The 24,613-nt window shown below is 42.5% G+C and overlaps 1 protein-coding gene across 1 annotated transcript in view; it reads right to left on the bottom strand.

The window, feature by feature from the left end:
• The window catches only part of AP3S2 (adaptor related protein complex 3 subunit sigma 2), a 57,261-nt gene that overhangs the window by 1,092 nt on the left and 31,556 nt on the right, over positions 1-24,613 (bottom strand). The window contains exon 5 of the mRNA XM_007470528.1: positions 752-859. Coding sequence (XP_007470590.1) covers positions 752-859 — 108 coding nt within the window. The remainder of the gene's footprint in view (positions 1-751; positions 860-24,613) is intronic.

A 24,613-nucleotide genomic window follows, 5' to 3' on the forward strand; every position in this document is an offset into this window, starting at 1 on the left:
GCAGGACTGCCAGTCCTCACAGGAAGCATTCCTGGTTTCGCAAGATCAAGTTCCGTTACACAAAGCAATGAAGCTCTTTAAGACACTCAGATAATTGAAGAGGTAATTTTTTCTGCTTGTTCTGCCACGTGTGAAGGTGTATGCCTGTAACCTCAACTCCCTGGTAAGGCTGACGAAGCGACGGAGAGACCTCAGGGGAAAAGGATGGAAATTTACTGTGAGCATTTGCATCAAACTCAGCACTATGTGGGGGTGGACCTGGGGTATGCTATTTTCAAACCCAGCCCAAACTCTACTGTAGCTTTTTATAAGGCTAACTGGAAATAAGGAAATTGGCAACTCTGAGGTCTGAAACCACGAGAAGTGCCTGCTGGGAGACCAGACTCATAGGCACACAAACTAAGAAACCACACTGGAATCAGAGAAGGGGATTCTGGGTCCCTCCAGGGAACACATGGCTTTGAAGGAGGAATTAGAAACCACAAACATTGGCCATAACCTCCCAAGCCAGAAGCTGTTTGCCTTCCCGTGCCATCTGGCTCTTACATTCACACTTTTAGCCTTTTTCTTACCTTTTTAATCTTCATGGCTGGCCTTCAAACCAATGAGTTTCGACAGACTCAAGGAAGAAAGAGGATGAGTAGGAAACACTGCTAAGGATCCACAGCAACCCAAACCCACACATTAGCCATTCCTCCTTCTGCCCACATCTTCTCTAACCTGCCAGGGCAAAATTACAGCTGCATCTCACCTCAGATTTCTCCAGCCTGTTCTGAGCTTCAATCTGAGCCACAATTTCATTCATGTTTGTTTCCAACACCATCCCACCCATCACCACCTCCTGAAGAATGTAGTGCACCTTAAGGGGAAACAAAAATAAGAAGGGTTAGAGCCCTCTGTGGGAGTGACAGTGTGGACCCAAAGGAAACCTTGTGGGCTTTCTTGTAGCAGCAGGGTGGTCATACTTGACACTGGCACCTGATTCACAACAAATGCCTCAGAGACCACAGGGGATTCCCCCCACATCCCGGCATATTAAGACACAAATCTCTTTCAAAAGCAGTGCAGAAGGGCCTGGCTACACACAAGGTGGTGGCTGAGAGCACAGGCTTCATTTGAAGTCAGACTGTGTTTAAATTTCAGCTCTGCTCTTTGTTATTAGCTGGGTGACCTTGGGCAAATCATCCTTTCAGTGCTTCAGCTTCCTTCAGGATTGTGGTGAGGGCTGAAGGAGACAACCTGTGTGAAGCACCTACCCGGTGCCTGGCACACATTGGGTTCTAAAAAAATAATGATGCCTTTCATTACTAGTGTTATCATCATAAACACCGACTGGCATTAAGTCAGTCCAGCTATGACAGAACAATTCCTGTCCACGCACATTTCCATGTAAAATATGTTATCCCCCAGGCTTCATAAGATCCTCCAGTCTGTGTTCCGCTGGAGGCAAAACAGGCCCGTTTCTTGGCACCCGTCCTCATCCCATATCTTCCAGCTTTAGATAAGAAACCATGTTCAGGGTGAATACTTTTTCGGTCATGAGGCTCACACGTGGGCCTTCCATCTAGCTAGCACTTCTCCCAACAAAGCTGAGTCTCAGACTGCTGTGACAGCCAAGTATTGTGCTGACTAAACCACTCTATCCCACAGTGGCAGGAAAGCTGCCATGGGAAGCCCCAGGTGGGTCAAGGTGCCCACTGGGGTATGTAAGGGGTGGTACTTCATATTTCAAATCAAGTCCTATCGACATGGCCTTCAAAGCACTTTCAATTAAGCTGGAAAGAGAGCACGTACCACTTTGTATTGTTAACCAAGTGCTGATTAGTGGGATAGTCCTACAGGAGGTCAGAGAAGGAAGAGAGCAGTGGCTAGAGAGACCAGAGCCAGTTTCACCGAGACAGTGAGAGAACTGAAGCTGGGTCAGCCATCAGAGAAGCGGAGAGGAGGATTTCAGGTGAAAGGTATTGGAGGAAGCAATTCAGCTGGTGTATGGTCTGAGGAGCACCTGGGTCTGGCTAGAAGGTCAGGTTTATGCAAAATAGAAGCTGAGGATGATGCTGAGAAGGTAGTTTGGGTCTAAGGCAAGGTCTCTCAACTTGGGCACTATTGCCATCTGGGGCTGGAGGGTTTTCTATTGTGGGGAGCTGTCCCGTGCATCGCAGCATGTTTAGCAGTATCCCTGGCTCTGCGCACTAGATTCCAGTAGCACTCCTTCACCTGTAACAACAAAAATGCCTCCACACGTGATCAAATATCTCCAGGGGAAAAAACTGTCTTCAGCTGAGACCCTATTGGCGTAAAGTCCAGACTAAACTATGGAGGATTTGAGGGCCAATATACTCCACAGGCTATGGACAGTCAAGAAAAAAGACATGTCTGCAAGTTTGTGCACGTGTATTTTTGACACATGAAGTTTTCTGACACATCAGTTCTCCATATTTTGCCCATAATAAATGAGGGGAATAAACTAACAGATGTAACTAGGGTATTTCTTCTGACCTCGAGGAGGGAGTGTAACAAAGCATACATTCAAATACAAATAAAATATGTTTGCCTACATTAATTAAGCCTTATTAACCACTTTTATGTCTACATATACACTCACATGAGGTGTTTTAAAATTTTACACAATATGAACTATTTCATTATCTATACGCAATGGCAATTTAATAGTGAAACTCTCATATACAGATAATTTACAAAATGTTAAACAAGACTGGTCTTAAAATTATGCCCTGGGGAACTACACTGTTTATACTTCCCCATCAAGAAATAGGCTTCCAAAAATAGTATTGTGTTTCCTTAAAAAATTAAAAATAGAATTACCATATTACTTCTGGGTTTATACCCAAAAGAATTGAAAAGAAGGATTCAAAGAGATATTTGTATACCTATCTTCATAGCAGCATTATTCACAATAGCCAAAAGTAGGAAGCAACCCAAGTGTCCATCAATGGATAAAAGGATAAACAAAATGTGGAATATACATGCAATGGAATATTATTCAGCATTATAACGGAAGAAAATTCTGAAACATGCTACAACATGGATGAACCTTGAGGATATTATGCTAAGTGAAATAAGCCAGACATAAAAGGACAAATATAGTATAATTCCATTTATATAAGGTACCTAGTAGTCAAAATCATAGAGGTAGAAAGTAGAACGGTGGTTGCCAGGGACCGAGGGGAGGAGGGAACGGGGAGTGTTGTTTAATGGGTATAGAGTTTCAGTTTTGCAAGATGAAGAGCTTTGGAGATGGGCTGCACAAAAATGTGAACACATTTAACACTACTGAACAGTACATTTAAAAATGAAGACAGTAAACTTTATGTTATGTAAATGTTATCACAATTTTAAAAAATAAGTCTCTATATCAGTACTCCTAGTAATTTATTCCTTTTGTTTAATGAACCCCTTCTTCATGGGGGAAGTAGTACTTGTTGGGCATCTACTATGTGCTGAGCACTTTATATGTAACTTATTTTAATTTTATAACATCCATCTGAGGTAAAACGATACATGGAAAAGTCAATAAACTATCCCAATGTCACATATTTAGTAGCAGAACTGATCACTGAATCTAAGTCTGTCTGACTCCAGAGCTCATGTTCTACCCTTTCTACCATACTCCCTCAAAATCCCAAACTAAGTCTTCCACCCTCTTCATCTGAACAGGGTGTGTCAAAGGTCTAGTAGAAAGTCTTCCATGCTTTATCCCCCAGGCCTAGAGCAATGCCCAGTGTGGAGTAGGCATGTTGAATGAATAAAAGGCTTTTTTTTTTTTTTTTTGCTGTACGTGGGCCTCTCACTGTTGTGGCCTCTCCCGTTGCGCAGCATAGGTTCTGGACGCGCAGGCTCAGCAGCCATGGCTCACGGGCCCAGCCGCTCCACGGCATGTGGGATCTTCCCGGACCGGGGCACGAACCCACATCCCCTGCATCGGCAGGCGGACTCTCAACCACTGCGCCACCAGGGAAGCCCAATAAAAGGCTTTTCATAAGTCTGAAAAGCCTCTTCATAGCATCTTCCGTGGGCTTCAGGTGCTTGAAAGATGGATGACAGTGTGGCGGTGGAGGCTTTATGGAGAAGGTGTAGTAAAAGGCCTAACAGGATATCATGGGGACCAGCGGTTGGTTAATAGATAATGTCAGTTAAGACTTTTGATTTGAACACTGCATCATGAAGTCATAATTTTTAAATGCTATTCAAAATGTGTTTCAAGTGCAAAAAAGGAGAAATAAATAAAAATGCAAACTCCATTTTCAACAAAATTAGAAGATAACCACAGGGCTTCCCTGGTGGCGCAGTGGTTAAGAATCCGCCTGCCAATGCAGGGGACACGGGTTCGAGCTCTGGTCCGGGAAGATCCCACATGCCACGGAGCAACTAAGCCCATGCGCCACAACTACTTAGCCTGCGCTCTAGAGCCCGCAAGCCACAACTACTGAGCCCGCATGCCACAACTGCTGAAGCCCATGAGCCTAGAGCCTGTACTCTGCAACAAGAGAAGCCACAACAATGAGAAGTCTGCACACTGCAACGAAGAGTAGCCCCCGCTCGCCACAACTAGAGAAAGCTTGCGCACAGCAACAAAGACCCAACACAGCCAAAAATTTAAAAATAAATAAATACATTAAAAAAAAAAAAAGGAGATAACCACAATCCCAGGCGCCAAAACAGGTGTAAAAGCTGTCAAAAGCAGGGAGCTCAAGCAAGGGCTCTTTTCCTTTTGAGAAGAAGAAAGGATGCTACCGAGAGAGGAAACGGGAGCTGGAGAGCTCAGGAAGATCTGCAAAAATATACTTTTTGTAGGTAAAGAACACACCCTCTGGGACCAAACAGATTCCTTGTTTTTGGAAGACAGGAACTTCTTTGGACCTGGAGTTGGGGCTAAATGAGAAACCACCCAAACAAGCTCTATTTGCCTCACAGAGCCAGTCTCTGTGGCAGTGGAGAAGATAGCCTTTGCATCGTGGAAAAATTGCAGACACCCACCTCTCTTGGCTAGGTAGAAATAAAGGGTAAAGAAACTCACCCGGAACCTGAAATCATGAGAACAACTGCAGCCAGCCTGGAACACAGACTTGGGACCTCCCCTAAACAAGCATCCTGCAAATAGCTGGTCCCTGAAAAACTCACCTATTTAAAGATGAGTTATAAAAATGAAATCTGCACAGGATCTATATAAAGATGAAACAAGAAAAAAATTAGGAAAGAAACAGGAAACCCAAAGGGCAGACTAAGACTACACACCAGAAAAATGCTGTGATACAGCAGATAAAATGTAATAAAATACTTTACAAAATTGAAAAAAGAAAACTATGAAGCAAGAGCTCAAAGCAGAAGTGCAAGAGTTTATGGGAGAGGCAGGGAGACAAGAAGAAGAGAAGACATAAGTGGAAGGGAAAAAACATACAGAAATGAAGATGAAACTGGAAGGAAGAAAAGGCAGGAGAGACTGCTGAAAATATAGGGAGGAACAAAAAGGGGGGAAATTTTTAAAAAGCAACTAAAACGAAATGAAAAAAAGAATTAAAAGGCATAGGGAGAAAATGAGTTACAGAAGACAGCAAAGGAGATATAACATATGCATAAAAGAAAACTGTAACATAGAAACAGAACAAATATGTAAAGACTCAGTTCATAAAGATGTTGTAAAAATATAATTCAAGATGTTCTTGAAAGGGCACACTGTATCGCAGGGAAAAACTGACCCAGAACAGTCAGTGCCAAGATAGACTTTGAAGGTAAGATTTCTCAATTTCTGCAACCAGGCAAAAAGATCAAATCACTTAAAAGAGGGACAAAATCTTGAAAATTTCAACGGTAAAATTCAATGTTAGCAGAAAAAGGAGCAATACTTACAAAAATTCCCAAGGAGACAAAGGGTAACCCAAGAATTTTACACCTAGGTGACTGTCAATCAAGAGTAACAGAATAGGAAATATTGTTCCCATGAGTCTTTTTTGAGGAATCTACAGAAGAAAACACTTCGGCTAACCAAGAGGTGACTGGAAAAACCGTGGCAGAAAGACTGGCGGTGAGCACTGAATCCCCTTAATGGTAGGACTAAGACAAATGGGATTAGAGTGACAACAGAATGCCCATGCTATATGCTTTGACAATGTAGAAAGCTACAGCTAGCCAAAAATTAGGAAGACGGGGGAAAAAAGAGGGAGGCAGAATAATAACACTGTTCTCCTTACCCTCAATGGATAGCATTTAAAACCGACAACCCATGTAATAAAGATAAGTTATTTTGACTTTTATTGTGACTTTTTCCCCAATGTCCAAGCCCACAATCATCTGCTATAAACACTACCTTGAGAGCCATCAAATTTTTGATGTAGAGCCCAAAAGATCTTTTCTGCTAGCCAGAGATCTATGCCTTTTTTCTTGTATAAAATTCACTCATAATGTATCATCCACAATTTCCAGTTTCTCTAAAGGAGAGGGAGAACTCAGACTCCTATGAAACAGGAAGCACAGAATTTTTCTAGATTTTAGGAGTCCTCCACCTCTAGTCTCCTATAGTTATCCTGTCCAAACCTAATTCAACTTCATTTCCTTTTTTAAGTAACTTGCCTTTCCAATGCAAGTTACTTTGCCTTTCCAAAGCGTTAAGTTTTCATAGAACAAGTATCTTTCCTCACTCATGGTTTAGCTGTATATTATTAATTAAGTTACTTATTTACAATACCAATATAACTGGCATCAACAGGTCTGAAACAATCACAACTGACCTTTGGTAAGCTCGTGCAGTGTAAATGAGCAAAGGATGAGCAACTAGGGATTAGCTCACCAGCTGCCCATGTTAATCTGACAAGTCAGTGAAGACTTCCTTCCACTGACTATGAAGTGGACCATGAAAGATGGGTGACATTTCTTTGAGTGGAGATAGAGGGGCCTTGAGAAAGCTGGAGGTTGCCAAGCATGAGTGTGGGGAGAAGGCAGCCAAGAATCAATACCAAACTCATGTACTTAAAAAACTAGAAAAAAGGGCTTCCCTGGTGGCGCAGTGGTTGAGAGTCCACCTGCCGATGCAGGGGACATGGGCTTGTGCCCCGGTCCAGGAGGATCCCACAAGCCACGGAACGGCTGGGCCCGTGAGCCATGGCCGCTGAGCCTGCGCGTCCGGAGCCTGTGCTCCGCAACGGGAGAGGCCACAACAGTGAGAGGCCCGCGTACCGGGGGGGGAAAAAAAAAACCTAGGAAAAAGAGATCACAGAGAATGGTTCTGTTAAATGACAGGAGCTGACTCATGGACTGATCTTAAGGATGCTAGCAGAAATGTAGGTAAGTCACCTCAGAGAACACTGAGGGTTAAAGGATCAAACCAACAAACCAACTGAGGTGGGGGAAAAAGAAATCTGAAACCTGAGTCATGTAGGTGGCAATAAAAACCACAAGAATAGAAGATAGGAAAGAGGTTAAAGGTCCTCAAGAGCCCTAAACCCAGCTTATAGCAGTGTGCACTGAACAGATATCAATTATCAAGTAATAGTAATTCATAGCAAAATTCATTCAGAAGTGTTTAAACAAAAGTGCTACTGATTTCTTAGTTCCTGGCAAATCCCCTGGTAATTTGACCCAAGAGTAATCACAACAGGGAAGAGTTTAATCTGAATAAAAAGATTAAGATAACCCTAATAAACAAATAGGTTATCTTGATGTGAGGGGAAGGCAACAGAGGAAATACTTTGGGTGATGAATCTGAAATGTTAACAGGTAAAATGCTGGTTGGAAACTGTGTTTTACAAGAGCAAGATACATAAATTTATGGCCACACTTTAATGAGTGAAAGTTGGTGTTTATAATTCTGTCTCTTAAAACCCCTTAAAGGGACTTCCCTGGTGGTCCAGTGGGTAAAACTCTGCGCTCCCAATGCAGGGGGCCTGGATTCGATCCCTGATCGGGGAACTAGATCCCACATGCATGCCACAACTAAGAAGTCCGCATGCCACAACAAAGATCCCACATGCCGCAACTAAGACCTGGCACAGCCAAAATTTAAAAAGTATATTAATTAAAGAGAAAAACAACCCTCAAAACAGTCAAAAAGTAGGAATGATTACCAGTCAAGATGTCTATTCCTCTGAAGGCAATCTAACCTGCTATCGAGACTCTATTCTCTCTTCCCCACACATCTGGACATCCGTCTCCTTCATTTTTCTTTTCCAGGAAGCTGTCACATCATCCTCTCTCTGATGAAGGTACTTGCTTCTATAACTGGACCCACTGGGCATCCAATGTGGCCCCTGTATTCTTTTCTGTCAGTATAAGCTAACTGTTTGAGACCTTCCCCATCTCATTCCCTAGAGGCAATATGAAATGTCCTGATCAGGGTAGAGACCTGTAAGTTTGTACCCTGGGCTCCCTCAGGAAGTGTTCCTGTGACCCAGTTTACTAACAGATGAAATAAGAATAAATCTGGTGCACGTTGAGCATTCAATAGAGCTTAGGTACAGCTTTGGGACTCCTGGAAGGTGTGACTCTCCTGTTCTGAAGAGCTTGAATCACAGGTTCTGTGCCAACAAAGGCTTGGTAAGCAGTTCCACTGTGAAAAGGCACAGAAAGGGGAAGATAACACTGGGAAGCATCGAAGGAGAGTTAAATGACTGTTTAACCTGCTGGGACTTCCTGATGGAAACAAAGCACTTCTCTAATTGAACAAGGGCTTGTAATGCTGACGACTCTGCTGAGAATTGCTAATACTAACCCTCACTACCTTCTACCATTCTTCATGCTGATCCTGTTAAGCAGTTCTGTAAAAATCAGAGACTGCAAAACCATTCTTCCAAGATTTGAGGTGATGAATACTTAAGACTTGGGCCGAGTAAATTCAAGAAAGACTAAGGACCTCTCTAGGCTGAGATAATCACCCTCTTCTCAGTGATACTGCTGTGCCCAGTATGCATCTCTCCTGAGGCACTCAATTCAGTGCACTGCCATATTTTTCACTTGTCTGTTCTTCTCCACCATGATTTTCCTTGAAGGCAGAATCTATGTCATATTCTTCTCTGGGTCTCCAGTGCCAACCACTGTGCTTCGTAACAGCGGTACTTCATAAATCTGGCTGAATGGATGAAAAAGGCTCATCTGGTTCACAAGTCCTGATTCTGAGGAGACACAGGCCTTTTGAGTTGGCCTGGCTTCCCATTCGGGCACTGAGAAGCACACTCTAACTGCCTGGGACACAAGAGTTAACCTCCACAGATAAAAGTGGGTTAAAATGAGCTTGCTCGTTTCATGTCAGGATTGATACAGTCTAAAAGGGAAAATAAAAGTGTCACTTCAAGGACAGAGGTACTCCTTAGGGACACAGCTCTGGAACTACAGGGGGTGGAGACAAGTCAGTTTCAACAAACCTATCCAAGAATAGAGGATTCCAGGATCTTCAAAAGTTCATCCTTGGTTATGCTTCTCACTGAAGATAAAAAAGTTCTGAATCCAATCCCAGGTCAACAGAAGCCATCACTGTCTATGGCTGTTAGCATAACTGATGCCATCTTGGGCACATACAGTTCCTCCTGTCCTTCTGCTGATCCTACCCGGGACTGTACTGTGCAGTAATCACTTCTCTGTTGTCAGGGGATTGGTAATGTAATAGATATTATTTAATAATCATTCTGACCAGGTGGCCTCTATGCTGTTAGTTCTCAAACAATGATGAAGACCTTTGCTGACATATACCTGGTTACCCATGAGACTAATAACCCATTCATAAATCTTGACTTAGGAACGCATGTCCCATTTCCAAGCACATACCCCCCTACACTAGGTTAACTATGAAACTGTCCCAAGGTCCCCTCGGCAGTGTGGAGTGTAGCTGCAAATGCTTCCAGATCACTGCCCGATCCCACCCTGTGAGTGAATTACCCTATAATAAACTGATCCATCGATTATATAGAGCTGCCTGTCTTGTCTTTAAGTCTCAAGATAACTTCTCAGTTCACTGGGCACTTTTCGTTCCCTCTGTCCTCCAGCAATCACTAAAAGCAAACTGACCTGGAGCTTGAAGATAACAAACATCACTCTTTTTCCTCCAGTAAAAATACAGTCTCCAGGCATTGCTGGCCATGTTCCAAAAGTTTATTTTTAAGTATTAAAGTTACAATGTATTTTTCTATAGTTATAATAAATAAGGTTCTCATGCAAGCAGGACACAAAAGCTGACTCAAATCCATAATGTTACCTAGAATGTGATACCATAAAGCACCCCTGCATCTACAACTAAGTACCATGAATAATACTGTTTCTATAGTAAAATGCAGTTCTATATTGGGATGGCAGGAACCCATCTAGCGGAACTCCAAGAGCAGAAAGGGTAATGACATGTCAACACTCACCACACTCCAAGCTCAATCATATCCACAGAAATCTCTAGATCAATCCCTCTCCTGCATTGGAGGATGAAAGCCTGCATTGGAGGATGAAAGCCTGCTGTATCACACAAGACAAGGGCTAACATTCCCACTTCGTATCGATACTCTCATATCTTTTTTTATTTTTATTTATTTTATTTTTAATTTTTATTTGGCTGCGTTGGGTCTTCATTGCTGTGCACGGGCTTTTTTTTTTTTTCCTAGTTGTGGCGACCGGGGGCTACTCTTGGTTGCAGTGCACAGGCTTCTCATTGTGGTGGCTTCTCGTTGCAGAGCACAGGCTCTAGGCACGCGGGCTTCAGCAGTTGTGGCACACGGGCTCAGTAGTTGCGGCTCGTGGGCTCTAGAGTGCAGGCTCAGTAGTTGTGGCACATGGGCTTCATTGCTCCGAAGCATGTGGGATCTTCCCGGACCAGGGCTCAAACCTGTGTCCCCTGCATTGGCAGGCGGATTCTTAACCACTGTGCCACCAGGGAAGTCCCTCATATCTTTCTTACAACAACTATTACGGGACTGCCGATGCAGGGGACACGGGTTCGTGCCCCGGTCCGGGAAGATCTCACATGCCGCGGAGCTGCTGGGCCCGTGAGCCATGGCCGCTGAGCCTGCGCGTCCGGAGCCTGTGCTCCGCAGTGGGAGAGGCCACAGCAGTGAGAGGCCCACATACCGCAAAAAAAAACAAAAACAAAAACAAAAAACTATTACCACAGAGAAGACAATAAAATGCTCATCAAATACAAAAGAGCATGGTCACAGTGCTTGTACTGGAACAGGAGGATGCCAATATTGCAACATTCAAGTTTTAAAAAAGAACTGTTAATCACTAATAAAATATCTAGTCTACTATATAAAATCTAAGTGCTAATAACTTTTTCTACCCCAAGTCAAAAAGCTTGGTTGGTTTCATCAGTTCCTAGGAAAGGCCTCCATAGAGTAATGAGGGAAGAGATTCCTGGTAGGATGGGGTATGCATCATCTCTTTGTCTATGCTAGGGGGTGTGGTGGCTATTAATAGGCCAAAGGGTAGAAGGATGCTCCAAGTGGGCTCAGTACTGATAGGAGAAGAGAAAATCATCTGAGAGTCATTTTTCCCAAAGTAAGTCTCTAGTTCCCATATTATCCATTTTAGAAAGAAATGAAAAGGGGAAGAGGGTATAAAAATGCCTTCCAGAAACCTGGTATGCTCTGCTAAAGTAAAGAGAGCAGGCAAAGAAAAGCAATCTGCTTTGTAAAGTTCTGTTTTTCTCTTTTCCTTGCTATTAGTGTCTCCCGAACCACTTTCATGACCTTCCTTGGTTTTTAGACTAGACATTTTCCACAGTTTTCTCCAGATGTCTTGTCATGAAATTCCATAAGACCCAATCCCTAGCCCTTGATTTTCTGTCTTTCTCTTTCACTCACATGATCACACAATGAAAAAATGAGAAAACAGTGGAATCTCATCTTATATAAGGTTTAAGTTCTAAAGTCACCAAGTAAGATGGAAACTATGCATAGCCAAAATCCCTTAAATCACCAATGCAGTCCAACCTGGCTAGTCTTTCCTCTTGATTACTTTTTTTTGTCCTCAGTTAAGTACTAGATAAAGTGGCTGGCTTGTTGTTTAGGGACCACACAGATTGAAAATCTGTATTGTATCTTTAAGGATTAAAATCACTCTAAACACAGTAAGATGCTCATGGGAGGCACATGACAGGCACATGAGAGGAGAGGCAAAGAAGAGTGGATTCAAATCTTCCCTCTCACACTCATTCCAGGCACAGACTAAGGGAGTAGAATTGCGGACAGAATCATTCTGTATTTAGAATTTAATTCTCTTTCTTCTTGCCAAATGGTTAGAGATGAATCTGTATATACTAAGTATGTATATGTGAGCCCACTGTACCCCCACAAACAAGATAATGTATTAGGTTCAAGTATTCACTCATTTTCACTAAAAGAATGTGATCTGTAACAATGTCTATTTTTATTTTTATTTTATTTTTTATTTTTTTAATATTTTCTTGGCCGCGCCACACGGCATGTGGGATTTCAGCTCCCTGACCAGGGATAGAACCCATGACCCCTGCACTGGAAGTGCGGAGTCATAACCACTGGACTACCAGCAAAGTCCCATCAAAATCTGTCTTTAAATATGCTTAACATCACAGAATGTTAAAGCTGGAAGGAAGAAATGAAGATAAGATTTGGACCCTGGCCTCAAAGGGCTTAGTCAAGGAGGGAAGATAAAACATGCACGGAATTAACTATAATAAAAGGAAGACTGTGACCCAAGTACAAAATGCTGTGGAATTTTAGACAAGGCTGGGCCTTAAACTAACCAGTAAATGGAAGAGAAGCTATCCAGGCAAGGGAAATGGCAAATCACTCAGTAACTCATTGACTATTCTTCAGGGAATTCCCTGGTGGTGCAGTGGTTAAGAATCTGCCTGACAATGCAGGGGACATGGGTTTTATCCCTGGTCCAGGCAGATCCCACATACCGTGGAGCAACTAAGGCCATGCGCCACAACTACTGAGCCTGAGCCCTAGAGCCCACACACCTCAACTACTGAGGCTGCGCACAACTACTGAAGCCCGTGTGCCCTAGAGCTTGCACGCTGCAACTACTGAGCCCACGTGCTGCAACTACTGAAGCTCACGTGCCTAGGGCCCATGCTCTGCAACGAGAAGCCTCTGCAATGAGAAGCCCACGCACCACAATGAAGAGTAGCCCCCACTTGCTGCAACTAGAGAAAGCCCGTGCACAGCAATGAAGACCCAATGTAGTCAAAAAATAAATAAAATTAAAAAAGAAAAAAATCATGGTAAAGTCTCCAAACAAAACAAAACAAAAAACTATTCTTTATGCTCTCCTAATAATTCTTCTTCTTTAAAAAGGATTATTCACTTGCTGGTTTTATGTATTGTGCTCCTTTAAAAAATAAATTTATTTATTTTTGGCTGCATTGGGTCTTTGTTGCTGCGTGCGGGCTTTCTCTAGTTGCGGCGAGCGGGGGCTACTCTTCATTGTGGTGTGCGGGCTTCTCATTGTGGTGGCTTCTCTTGTTGCGGAGCATGGGCTCTAGGCGCATGGTATTCAGTAGTTGTGGCATGCGGGCTCAGTAGTTGTGGCTCACGGGCTCTAGAGCACAGGCTCAGTAGTTGTGGCGCATGGACTTAGCTGCTCCGTGGCATGTGGGATCCTCCCAGAGCAGGGCTCAAACCCGTGTCCCCTGCACTGGCAGGCAGATTCTTAACCACTGCGCCACCAGGGAAGTCCTGTTTTGTGCTCTTGAGTATGTATTGTTGACTGTAGCAAAGTATACTCATTGCATTTTACTCCTTCCTTAAAAAAAAAAAATTCCTATAATGAGTCAGAGTTCTCTGTGAAGTAATTTTTAAAAAATGTTCTAGCAGGACTTTCTTTTTTGTCTACTGTTTCATCCTCCCTCATTTCCTGCCTGTTTGCAATATTGGTCCCAAATGCTAAGCACAACACTTTGTAAAGAAAATGGTCCAGGCTTTGTTCTCTTGAATTTTATCCTCTCTCTGGCTGGTTATCTGTTAACAAAACATGAGCTTAATACATTCTTACCATGTTGAGGATGCTAAAGCAGGAGAGGACACTAAGGGAGCAGAGCTGTGTAGAGAGTGCAGGCTCTGAAATCAGAGTCCAGGGTCTGAATTCTGTCTCTGCCACTTACTAGTTGTGTGACTTCGGAGAAACTGAGGCATCCTAGCTCTAAAACTCAGTTTCTCCATCTGTAAAATGGGGAGAACAAGAGTTCTTACCTGACATACCTATTTAAAGATAAAATAAAATGATGCAGGAAATAAATAAGGCAGTGTATTTAAAACACTTGTGCCTCACACTTAAGTACCTGATGAATAATAGTAGTGGTTATAATTCTCCTACCTCCTTCCCAATGCAGGAATTTATTCTTTGGCTCTTGAGACAGAACAGAGTCTTCATTGAGGTGAAAAGAGCTCACAACTGTTCCTAAATTGCTCCATCTACTGTGGAACAGTAATAGCTGTTAGAAAGTTCTTAACTGTACTGAGCTACAATGTGCATGGAACCATTTCCATCTCCTGACCCTACCTGTGCCCTCTGGAGCAGCAAAGAATAAGTCCCTGCCCTCTACCCTGGGATTTTATCATTCTCTTTAATCTGAACAAATGGCAGGCAGTCAGGTAAGTGAAGCACAATTTATTTGACTATCAAGAAAAAGTTCCAAATGCCATGCTTAGATCCACAAACCTGTTTCTAAGGAGATGATCTCCATCCCTATAGTTCCTGTTCCTTCTAAAGCACTGCTCCTGGAAAGGCCCTGGACCTTGCCCATCCTCCCTAGCCCTTTACATGCTGGGGCAAAAATTTACAAAGCTATAACATCCTTAAAGGTAAGTTACATAAACAGTCGGTGTTGCTGGAACACAAAGTTCAAAGGAGGAAATGGCAGGAGGTAAGGCTAGAGAGGCAGGCTGGGAAAGATATTGGAGGTTTATATTAAAGGGCCTTAGCTCCATCCTTTTCTCAGTGGTCCCCACCTCTTTTTCTACATTCGTGAAAATTCACTTGTATTACACACTTTTCTCAATCACCCAGTGTCATTTAGCATTCATAAGGGTTTTGAGGAAGGCAGGGGAAGGAATGAGGCATGTCCTCCTTCTCCTTAAGAATCACTGCTGGGCTTCCTTGGTGGCGCAGTGGTTGAGAGTCCGCCTGCCGATGCAGGGAACACGGGTTTGTGCCCCAGTCCGGGAAGATCCCACATGCCTCGGAGCGGCTAGGCCCGTAAGCCATGGCCGCTGAGCCTGCCCGTCCGGAGCCTGTGCTCCACAACGGGAGAGGCCACAACAGTGAGAAGCCCGCGTACCGCAAAAAAGAAAAAAAAAAAAAGAATCACTGCTATGGGGGGATACAGAGCCACTGAAAAATTCAAACAAGGGAGTTAGTCAAAAACACACTTTTAATATGTCATTAGGCAGGTGTGTAAAGGATGAAGTTAAGGGGGTAATATTGAAGGCAGAGAGAACTGCAGGAAAAAAGTAAAAATAAAGACAAAAATCATCATTTGTTGAGCTAAGCAGTTACCCACTAACTCCAATCCTCAAAATAACCATGAATGGTAGATGCCAAGACTCTTCGATTATAAATCACACCATTATTTTATGTATCACTAAAAAGGAAAATGTTGAAATGCTAATTAAACTGTGAAATGCCATTGACTGTAAGACAAATCTGGATTTGATATGTAAAGTTATAAATATTACCAAAAAAGGGAGTCTAAGAATCAATTAAATATGGTATCATTCCTGTTTTACAACTGAAGAAACTGAGGCACAAGGAGGTCTTTAGGAGGGTTGCCTAAGTCACAGAGTTAGAATCTAGTAAAGCCAGAACCCATGAAGCCACTTCAGGCAGAATCCCACTCAAGGAACACAGGGCTACTCCTGAGTCCACCCAGATGTTATCTCCCAAGGGAGCAAAGGCAAAGCTAAGTGATAGACTGATGTATGCCCTGAAACTAGTGGGTGTACACAGGTCATAACCTTGAAAGTTGAGGTCTAATTAGAATCTAGTTTTTAAAAATATGCCCTAGGGCTTCCCTGGTGGCTCAGTGGTTGACAGTCCGGCTGCCGATGCAGGGGACACAGGTTCGTGCCCTGGTCCGGGAAGATCCCACATGCCGTGGAGCGGCTGGGCCCGTGAGCCATGGCCGCTGAGCCTCTGCATCCGGAGCCTGTGCTCCACAACGGGAGAGGGCACGACAGTGAGAGGCCTGCGTACCGCAAAAAAAAAAAAAAAAAAAAAATGTAGTGGTCATGTGAGGCTGATGGGAACAATTGGAAACTAGAGAGAAAGAAACTCATAGTTTGTATCATTGGACATTTGTTGAGTTCTGATGCTGTTTAGGAGACTGGGGAGCTAGGTTGAAAGTTTATAAAAGGCAGACCAATCTCCCACATCTTATAGTGCTTAGAAAAAAAAAAAAAAAAAAAAACCTATTGGAAACAATTAGGAATAAAAACTTTAAAGCAAGAGTAAGAAGACAAATAACTTGGAGACCTACAATACTGGAGTTCAGAGAAGACTTCATCAAATGTAAAACTTGAGCTGGGTGCTGAAATCTTGAAAGCTTGTTAGGGAGAAGATGAGGGTATTTTAGGGTGGGGACAAGGCATAGGCATAGGCAAAGTCAAAGAGGTGGGAATTGACAAGGTATGTATGAAAAACAGAGGAAGACGTGTCTGATTGGCCTGAGGGGTCTCAGTTCCAAAGCAGAGACAGCCTGAGGGACAAGAGGATCCACAATCCAGAGATCCTTTGAGGCCAGAAGGAAGAATGTAGACTGAAGGGAAAATGGGAGAAATGTTTTCTATGGAAGATTAGACTGAGTGAAAAAGGTTGGGAGAAAGACTGGATATAGCTGCTGTAGTTACCTAGAGCTGATATATTAGTTACCCAGGAAGGAAAAGGAAAGGAAAGGGGAAAGGAAAAGAGAAGGAAAGGCAGAGGTGGGACTGAAGCGGACCCTGAAAGAAGAACCAATACCATTTTGCGACCACTTGGAAATAGAAAGCAAAGTACACATCCCTGAGATTTCATGCCTTGAAGAAAGATGATATCGCTGACAGAATAAGGAAAGTTAAGAAGAGAAGACCACAGCTGAGTGGGTAAGTGGGTGAGGGGTAGACAAGAGAGGAGGTGAGGAAAGGAGGAGAAAATGAGCAGTTTGGTGTACACTAAGTTGGAAGTAATGGCAGGTCATCCAGATGGAAAGGTGCTGTACACTCCCATAAACACAAGCCTTTAGCCTGGGTCAGAATGAGATGTAGATCTGTTGCCCATCTGTATCAAAGCAGACGAGTGCCCAAGGATGAATGTAAAAAGAGAAAGCCAGCAGGGTGCCAGGGACAGACCTGTGTGGAACGTGCCCATTTCTCTCATTCTGTAGGTAGGAAAAGAAGCAGCAGTCTTAAAGCCCAAGGGGGTCAGGCCCAGTCAGCAAGGAACCTTCCATTCCTTCCCTGAGGTTTCTAAACAACATTAACATGATTCTTCTAGGGTAAATTCAGATATATTGATTCTGAAAATCTAAAGGGATGCACTTTATAGTGATTGGGCAAAATAACAGGAAGTGCTCAACTCCAGGCTTTGACAGGATGACTTCCCTTCAGTGCTATCAGGAGTTCAACCGCAGGCGGATGGGTCTGGGTATCCCTCTGCCCTAACCTGCTAACAATGTCTCACGGTACAGACCTGGCTAACTTCAGAAACAGAGCAACTTGTTCTCTACAGAATATGGACCTTAATTCTTGAGGTCATAAGCAGATAAGGCCACAAAGATTTATCAATGACCAAGATGTCAATGTAGCAAATTGTTTTCCCCAATCTAGATCGATGTGCTTGCAGACTCATAAATGTGTCCTGAGGTGTACTCTGGGCCATTACCACTACTGTGCACACACTCCCTTGGCCCTCCCACTTGTACTCCGGAGTTAATCACAGTTCCTAGGCTAAGGTGAAGGGATAATGTGTAGACAATCTACAACTTATCTAGCTTCAAGCTCAGACTTTGCCTCAGAGCAGCAGACAGCAATTTAAACTGTTTACTGTATAAAGCTTACATTAAGAGAGGGCTGTACTCTTTCTTCAGTGCACTGGACCTAGAAGACCCAGGGTGATAAAGAGGCTATATATGTATATGCACATGGTACAACATTTTTGAAAAGTTAGTCCCCACACTTACCTAGCTCCCCTCTCCAGAGGCAGTGATGACTTTTCTGCTCCTCTTTCCCCATCCCTACCTCATCTCCTATTATTTCCCCCCCTTTCTCACTTCCATTCGGCTATACCAGCCCCAAGGCCTTTGGACTTGTTCCATTTACCTGGAATGTTCTTCTCCAGGGAAGAACCTGTCTCTCTCTTCTCTTACTTTCTTCTGGTTTTTGCTCAAATGCCATCTTACCAGGGATGCGTTTCCTAAGCACCCTATATAAAATATCAAGCCATACCTACCCACCCCTCAGCCTGCTTTATTTTCTCTCCTGCACTTATTACCACCTAACATTTATTTTATTTTGTCTCCCTCTAGTAGATATAAGATTCATGAAGAAAGGAATTTTTGATTAACTATTTTGCTGGTAGTAGATGGACAAATGAATTCAACAATGAATAACCAGTATGTGCCAAGTATTGTGCTAATATCTGGAAATACAGTAGTGAGTGAGACAGTCTGATCCTTACCTTAACAGTATCTGGAGGTGGCGGGGGGTAAACAAACAAAATACTGAAATAAATATTTACTATGTTCTAAGCACTTTCCACATATTTAATGCTCACATCCACCATATAAGCTAGGTGCTATCATGATTTCCTGTCCACACATAAGTTCCTAAGGCACAAGCCATATGGTTCTTAAGCGGAAGAGCCAGGAATCAAGCCGAGACATGCAGGCTCTGGAGTGTGTGCTCTTAAACAGGCAAATAAGCAAAAACAACACACTGTGTTAAATGTCACAGCAAAAGTAATTGAAGTTGCTCAGGTGGAAACAAGGTAAGTATATCTATTTCATTCTATGGGCAGTGAGGGGAATGCCAAGTTTTCCTAAAACCTTTCCAGAACTGTCAGTCTGGAAATACAGGGGGATAGAGATTCAGTTTTGGACATAACTGAGTTTGAAGTGAAGTGAGTTCGGATGTTACTTTAGGAATCACTAGCAGAAAGATAACTGAAGTCATGGGATTGTGTGAGATTTCCTAAGAAAAGAGTGTCTAGGGCTTCCCTGGTGGCGCAGTGGTTGAGAGTCTGCCTGCTAGTGCAGGGGACACGGGTTCGAGCCCTGGTCTGGGAGGATCCCATATGCTGCGGAGCTACTGGGCCCGTGAGCCACAACTACTGAGCCTGCGCGTCTGGAGCCTATGCTCCTCAACAAGAGAGGCCGCGACAGTGAGAGGCCCGCGCACCGCGATGAAGAGTGGCCCCCGCTCGCCGCAACTGGAGAAAGCCCTCGCATAGAAACGAAGACCCAACACAGCCAAAAATAAATAAATTTTTTTAAAAAAGAGTGTCTAAAAGAAAAGAGAAGAGGGATCATTTAAGAGGTAAGAAGTTCAAAATGCCAGATGAAATGGCCAGAAAGGTAGATAAAACCTAAAACTAGAAACAAAGAATGCTTTAAGAATGAGGAAGTATCAAAACTGCTTGGTGAGAAGGGCACTGGGGAGTGTACATTGGACTTAGAAACCGAGGACAAGGCTCTCCACAGTCTGATCATTATCTACTTCTTCAAACTTCTCTCGGCCTAATCCCATACACACACCCTACTCTAACTCAGTGCTCTTCATCTAGGATAGCACTGCTCCCACCCCAGAGGGCATTTGGAAATGTATCAGGCAGAGGACCTACTAGCATTTAGTAGAGGGGGTCAGGGATATCCACAGTTCAATGAACAACTGCACTGCCCAAAATGCCACTAATGCCTCAGCTGGCAGACCCTTTGTCTAGTGGCAGTTTATGCAAAGTTCCCAATCTCCAGTGGCCTTCACCCCTAATGTTCCCATTCCTCCTCACCCCCTGCCATACCTTTAGCCTTTGTTCCTACTGTTTGGTCTCCTGGAATTCTGGTTTTGGAATCAGAAGTCAACAAATTCTGTAAATTTTTACGTATCATATTTATTATAATATTCGTGCTTTTAAATTCTCAAATTCTGTAGTATAGTGGAAAGAACATTTTTTTGTTTGCTTGTTTGTTTGTTTGTTTAAGTTTTAGGCACTTTAAGCCTCAGCTTGCTGATCTGTTACACAGGGATGTTACTATCTACTGTATTAAAGATGATTGGCTTAAAGTACCTAGCACAATGCCCGGCACTTGGCAGCTGCCCAATCAACATTAATTTCCCTTTCTATGATTACCCTCCCCTTGAATGATTACAGTCCACCCATGGTATCTGTTGGGGGCTGATTCCAGGACCCTGCCACCAAATACTGAAACCCGTGAATGCTTAAGCCCCTTATATAAAACGGCACAGTATTTGCATATAACCTACGTACATCTTCCCATATACTTTCAATCATCTCTAGATTACTTATAATACATAATACAATGTAAATGTTACATAAATAGTTACAAATACAATGTGAACGCTATAGAAATAGTTGGCAGCATGGCAAATTCAAGTTTTGCTTTTTAGAACTTTCTGGAATATTTTTATCCCCCAAGTATTTTCAGTCTGAGGTTTGCTGAATCTGCAGATGTGGAACCTTCAGATCCAGAGGGCTAACTGTATTCACTCAGGAATTCATACAGACCTCACTGCTCTTCTCACTTGGCAGTGATCTTCTACCTCAAATTGCTAATGGTTTTCTCCAGCTACCTGACTTGGGGCCGTCACACCTGCTGCCCAACATGCTCCATATCTAGGACCTCAGGCTCTCAGGCAAAAGCTATAGATGGGCCACCATCTATCCTGCCCATCCTCCATTTCAGAGGCTTGCCCCAGAAACAGCTATTTCTTTAAAGTTCCATTCTTCTTTCTCTACCTCTGATTAAATATCATTAAATAAAAGAGCTCACGATTAGGTACTATGTTATTCTGTATAAATAATGTATATACATTTTAGTTTTATGAAGTATAATATGCAGATATACTATATATATTTGACTAAATGCAGCGCTTGTGATCACTGCTATAAAAAGTAGTACAAAATGAGAGCTCCCTCATATAACAACATGCCTCCTAAAAAATTGCATTCAACTTAAGGCTCCTTCTCCAAAAATGTTGCTTTAGTCCAAGACCCAGGAATGTCTCTATGTGACCCATCTTTATAGTTGCACCATGAACCTCTTGAGGACAGAATATTTGTCTTTTCCATCTTTGTATCTCCATATCTAACACAGTGGCCTCCTCATTAATAAATGTTTGCTATTTGATAATCAGAGAAAAAAAGACAAAAACATTCTCAACAGACATCAGTACTTTACCAAGGTCAGAAAGCCACCAAGGTAAGGATAGGTAACTGGAAGAAAGCCTCTGTAAGGAAAGAGGAACCTGCCTCTCAGATATGGAAGCAATTTATTCTATTAGGGAATTTTAATTTTGTAAATCACGTTAAATTCATATGGGAAGTATATAAGACATAAATGCCAAGTATTTCATTAGAGAAACTGAAAGCTGCTACATGAGATGCCTTTTCCTAAGATTCAATCATGTTTCCTTTTTACAAGTGTTCCTCTATTTTTCTGATACTAAAATTTCTAAGTTTCCACCTATAAATTGATACTGAAGCAAACGTCGGATTTGTTTTGCCTCTAAGAAAATAAATGAAAAAACAAAACAAAACAAAACTGTGGTAGTCATTAGTAATATTCAAAACTATTTCAGGTTCTCCCCCATCTTGGGCACATGGTAGGACTGCACTTTCCTAGGCCTTTAAGTGAGAGCATGTGACTTGCTTTTGGCCAATGAAATGTGAGTGCAATGGATGCGTCACTTTAAGAGCCGACACACTTTAAGCGCCCAGGTGGAAAAGTACACGTTGATGAAGATTTCTATCAGCCTGGACCCCCGAGTGACTATAGTGAGCAGAGACACACAACGGCCACACAGCCTGAGTAAGAAATTAACCTTTCTGCTACTGAAAGTTTGGAGTTATGTTATTACCTAGTCTACTTAGAATGATACAAACACCAAGTCTGGCAAAGGGTTTTCAATTGGGGATCAAGAAATTCTGTTTTTTATCTCAGAGCAGGCCAATTCTCTTTTGCATCATAAATAATAATAGCAAGAAGTGAATCTCAATTCCAGCCTTTTAGGGCACCTACACATCAGCAATCAAAGTGATACACAATTTGTTTTATCTGCAACACAACCAAGTAACATCATTGCTAATAAGCTTTGCTATCACTACAGTCTTGACAAACACTAGGTTTTATTGAAAAGGCCGGATAACAAACAGCTCTAAAGGTCAAATTTTGCTGTTTTGTGTACAGTATCATCCTAATACCCTAAACCAGTAATAAGGAACGATTAAACAAACCAAAAAGGTTCTCTGTAATTTCAAGTGGCAAAATCAATGAGACTGTACATTGAAGCAGTGCAAAGTTCAAGTGCAAAGGAAAGTGAGAGTGTGTACTGTAGCAGATCTTACGTGTAGTTTGGAGCAGTCTGAGCTTTTCTTTCCTTCTTTTAAAACAAAGTATAGCAATGTTAGAAATTTAAGAAATCATTGCTAATCTCTGAGCTGTCCTGAGGGAATAAGATACTGGCCTCTGAAAAATAATCTGCCACAAAATTCTTCTCTCTCAAGCCTCAGCAGAGAAGGGCTTGGAATGCGATGGGACAAAAGGCAGGCCTCGGCTCCCCTCCACTTTCTCAGGAGCATTCAGAGAGAGAAACACAGGTAGCCAGAGGTTAGACATGCCAACTATCACCTTTCACAAGAACTAAAACTCAAACAGAACGTCTTGTTCTTTTAGGCCCAAACAGCTCCTCCTTCCTCACTAAAAACACACAAAACGTGTGTCCTTTACTCTTCCTCCATTCTCTGAAACAGAAATCAGGGTATCTGCTTCAAACATCACTAGAGTGTGGAGGGCATTAATGAGCTTTCTTATCACAACCTCTGTTCCCAGAAGGGACAATAACAAGCACCATCATTTATTTATGATCCTTTCATCTTAGGTCTCAACAGTTCATTTCAATCTTGAGCCCTCAGCATTTTCCCATTTCAGCAGCTTATACTTAGCAGAGATTTAAATTCCATACTACAAGGTTTCTTGGGCTCACACCTGCCCCAAAGCATACGTTCCAAATCTCCTGAGACAGCCCATTGCAGATTGAAATCTATAAAAAGGCTGGATGAATTCCCTTGACACAGACACTAAACCATGACTCTGATGACCAAATCTTGAAAGCCCAATTGAGTTCCAAATCCAGCTTTGCTGTTAAGGCACTGGTAGAACAGAATGTTAGGCTACTCACATGACTGTCTTTGAACAAAACTCAATTCACCAAAATCAACACCAATACCCACCTCAACCATGAAACTGAGCTGTGTTTGGGGGATTTCTGAAAGCAGAAGGGAACCAACTGCCCCAGGCAAGATAAGCTCCAAATGGCACAGTCTGGAGAGTTGAGGACTATGTCAGAGACTATGAAATCAAACTTTACTCCAACCTGCAGCATTTTAAATCATGAAGAAGCTTATGAGGCTAGAGACATGAGAACTCTTCAGTGACACTCACCTGTAGACAGCTCACTCAGTAAAAGGGGCCATGCTAGATCCAGGGAGGGAGACAAGGGCAAACACAAAGAAAAGAACAGTCTAGTCAAGTAGGGAAAACATACAAACTTACATAAACTAAGGTACATAAGGTCAGAAATAGCACTACATATTGTCCACAGAGAAGATGACAGGCCAGGGTAACCAGGACAAGCTTTAGGGTGGTAGGATTTGAGCTGAGCTTGAATGACAGACTGGATTACAAAGAGATCTTGAAAGGCAATTCAGGCAGAGGCTCTGAAGCAGGAATTACAAAGAGATGAAGACTGGTCCACTCTGGCTAGAGCAGAAGGTATCTGGCTAGAAGTAATGGTAAGTGAGGACAAGACAGAATAGGGACAAACTGTGAACAGCCTTGAATGCCTGGCCAGGGGGTCAAAGCTTGATAATGGGGGACCAAAACAGGTCTGTGATCAAGGGACCTAGTCTAAAGGGTGCTTTGGAAAATGAATCTAATTCCAATGTGCAGGATCAACAAGAATGAAGAGAAAACAAGGTTAGAAAACCCAACAGACACAACTGAAATCAAGAGACACCATAAATGAAGACAGTGGCTCTCCTTGACTCATAACTGAAACTAGGATTATAAAATTTATATATATATAAAGGACATTACTGGGTCAAATGGGGAAAATTAAATATGAACTATATATTGGATAACAGTATATATTAATGTTAAATTTCCTGAATGTTAATTATGTTGTGGTTAATAATTAATTATGCTGTTATTAAGTATATTAGAGAATTATGCACAACATATTATATAAGACAATGTCTTTGTTCTTAGGAGAGGTCTGCTGAAGTATTTAGGGTTGAAAAGTTATGATGTCTGCAACTAACTCTCAAATGGTTCAGGAAAAAAGTATGTATCTAGAGAGATATAAAAGCAAGTGTGACCAATGTCAATAACTAGTGAATCTAAACACAAGATATAAGAAGGATTCTAGGGAAA

The sequence above is a fragment of the Lipotes vexillifer genome, unplaced genomic scaffold (assembly GCF_000442215.2).
Source record: "Lipotes vexillifer unplaced genomic scaffold, Lipotes_vexillifer_v1.1 scaffold412, whole genome shotgun sequence".
In the NCBI taxonomy this organism is placed as follows: domain Eukaryota; kingdom Metazoa; phylum Chordata; class Mammalia; order Artiodactyla; family Lipotidae; genus Lipotes; species Lipotes vexillifer.